General features: G+C 42.1%; 1 protein-coding gene across 1 annotated transcript; it reads left to right on the top strand.

The window, feature by feature from the left end:
• Positions 1-93: 93 nt before the first annotated feature.
• Positions 94-2,888, top strand: LOC112466732 (SCY1-like protein 2; the record flags this gene model as incomplete). The annotated part of the gene is made up of 6 exons (XM_025035000.1): positions 94-252; positions 381-621; positions 1,191-1,359; positions 1,845-2,026; positions 2,445-2,504; positions 2,635-2,888. Coding segments are annotated over 6 exons (1,065 nt in total), but the record flags the coding sequence as incomplete, so codon positions are not given.
• Positions 2,889-2,931: the final 43 nt, after the last annotated feature.

Genomic DNA, 2,931 nt, shown 5'->3' with positions numbered 1-2,931 from the left:
CCCTCTCCCTCTCCCTCTCCCTCTCCCTCTCCCTCTCCCTCTTCCTCTCTCTCTCTCTCTCTCTCTCTCTCTCTCTCTCTCTCTCTCTCTCTCTCCCACAGACCTCTCTTCACCAATCGAAAGTCGATTCAGGGAACCGTGACCCTGCTGGAGAATCTGCACATCATCCTCGAGAAAACGCCTCAGGAATACGAGCGAGAAGTACTCTCAATGCTATACATGTCTTTCGAAAACTCGACCGTTCAAGTGCGAGTAAGTAAATGATCGATCTCAATGAGATATAGATATAGATGACCATTCGTGAATATGCAAAATACCATAAATATGCAAAGCCATTAAAAAATTTTGTCGTACCAACAATTGATTCGTTTGTCCGCCAGACGGCCGCGTTTGTGGCCGTGGCGCATGTAACGAATTATCTCGAGGACGACGCCATACGTAACGTGGTGCTACCAAAACTGTTGGACGCCTTCGAGAACAATTCAGCAAATGCTCGGGTGTTGATGGATGTGGTTCCGTGCATCCTGTGCCGTCTTGAGAAGCAGAAGATCATCGATTGCATTCTACCGCTGCTCTGTAAAGTCAAATTGCAAGAACCCGAAATCGTCGTGCGGGTTGTAAGTAAGTGAAGTAAGGCGGTTACACATGAATTCACGAACACACTTTTAACAGAATACGTTTGTTTATTCCGGCGTCAAATCGCGACCACCTGCTTGCTTTATCCAGCTGGAAAAAACGATTAAGTGTTTGCTATAATTTAAATATAAAATCATGTTTTTTTTCTGTAAAATAACGCGTTTTGACGTTTCAAAATGCAATTTTGTTCTTATATTTCTATCTGTAGAAGCAAGCAGTCAACTCTAGTCACTAGAATTCAGACATTGCATGTCTCGGTCTACAGACAAATGTATTTCGACAAATTTCAAGAACTTTTTAGTCGAATATTCTTATTGCCTGTTAGTAAGAGGATATAAATCGGCCAGGGACAATATATCTTTGTCGTTTTAATACGTAATGAAGCGCGAGATAATATTCTAGCCTCAAGACAGAAAAATAAAGAATATGAGAAAAGTGAAAAAGAAAGAAGAAAGAGGATTGCCCCATAGGAACAGATATGTATTCTAAGAAGAAAGAAAAGCGGCCGCTGCCAGACTCGCGCCTAATTATTCTTGCCCATTCGCGTATTTTAGATATTTACAGGCTGATGCTGACCGACAAGAAATATGGATTATCAGTTAATTGGATGGCGACGCATGCAATGCCTTCTCTATTACCGCAAACCGTGAACCCGAAGCTGAATCTCGAGCAATTCATACTACTCCTAGAGGTGCTGCAGGATATGCTAAACAATATTGAGAGGCAAGTGCAATTAGCACTAAGATCGGACGAAGTAATATATGCGTCAAGTACCTAAACAAACGAAACGGGAGTAGGTACAACGTAATGATTCCCTTGGCAGCCTAATTAATAATTGTTGTGAAACTAAACGAGTATTTGCGCGCGCTTAATGACGCGTAAAATCATTAAAGAGTTTTTCAACTGTCAAGTACTGATGGCTATTCGCTCGAATATATTCAAAAGTTTTCCAACGAAAAAGTATAACAATCTTTTATATTACAATTAATTCTTGTTATTGATAATCCTTGTTATCATTGTTCTGGCCGAACGAAGATCCTATTTGCGCGACTTAACGCAATTTTAAGTAGTGCACTCTATAATTAACGAATATTGCGGCTGCTAATTAATTAATCTCGTGATGCAAGTATCGTCCGACATGTAACGCATCCTGAAAATTTTCATAACGCTCATCGCGTGCGAGCTCTGTCCCATTTTTCAAATTGCAGAAATCAAAGAAACAAGCTGACGCTCGATAATCTTTCTTTACCGAGCCCCGACAAGTCTCGACCTCTGCGACATCAGTACAGCACTGACAACGTACACGTGCCGGCCTTTAACATCCCGAATTTGCGCATCGAGCAACGCAAGACTTCTTCTGCCGAGGATATGGCCAGAAAGAATAGCTTCGGTGCGAGCACTGATAGAAATATCAAACAGATCCTGGGGTCTTTTCCAATGTCATCATTTTCCAAACAATTTAACATTCTTTGCGTCATTCAGTTGAATTTTCTCAAGTTTTGTCACGGTCTCGAATTAATTTGCAATAGGTTCTAATGTTCCCTTTTTAACACACCCATAACAATTAAAAGGGTTACGACACTTTTCCTCTAGTCAAATAGCACTCTGATTGACGGTTCCCATAAATATTAACGAAACTAAGCGACGGTTTAATAAATATTCAGATTCCTTCGAGCGACACGACTGGAAGAGGAAAATAACGGTTCAATTAAGTTTATTCAATATTTATGGAAACGGTCCTTCCGGGAATTAAGTCCGAATTAAGATCCGAGTTTACGGATACTAAAACGATGTTTTCCTGCATGCAGGATCAGGATCCTTATCGACGGCATCCGCGGAAAATATGGTGCGGAAGAGTTCGATGGCTGGTAAGTAGAGGATGACTTCCCTTTTCCCCTATATGAAATATAATATTTATGCGATCCTCGATAAAGGACGCAATGTTTCGTTTGTACGAAACCGATTTAATTGAACCGTGACACGTTTGTCGGTGTTTAGCGATGTTCGGCGGATGGTTCAACTCACCGTCGGCCAACGACAGTAATTTCCTACGAGTTGCCAACACGTTCACCAGTAGACGACTATCGGACAATACCCTGATGACACCAAAGATACGGATAGCGCCGTCCTGCGCGAGTTCGCCGGGCGGGACGCCCGGTACCGGCGGCGGCGGCGGCCTGCCGATCCGTCGACACTCCAGCACCGGTCCCCAGGAACGACGCGGGTCCAATATTAATTTATCCCCGCCTACGGTATATATATATATATATATATATATATATATATATATATATT

The sequence above is a fragment of the Temnothorax curvispinosus genome, unplaced genomic scaffold, assembly GCF_003070985.1.
Source record: "Temnothorax curvispinosus isolate PA1 unplaced genomic scaffold, ASM307098v1 QBEX01016515.1, whole genome shotgun sequence".
NCBI lineage: Eukaryota > Metazoa > Arthropoda > Insecta > Hymenoptera > Formicidae > Temnothorax > Temnothorax curvispinosus.
This window is presented reverse-complemented; position numbering and strand designations above follow the sequence as displayed.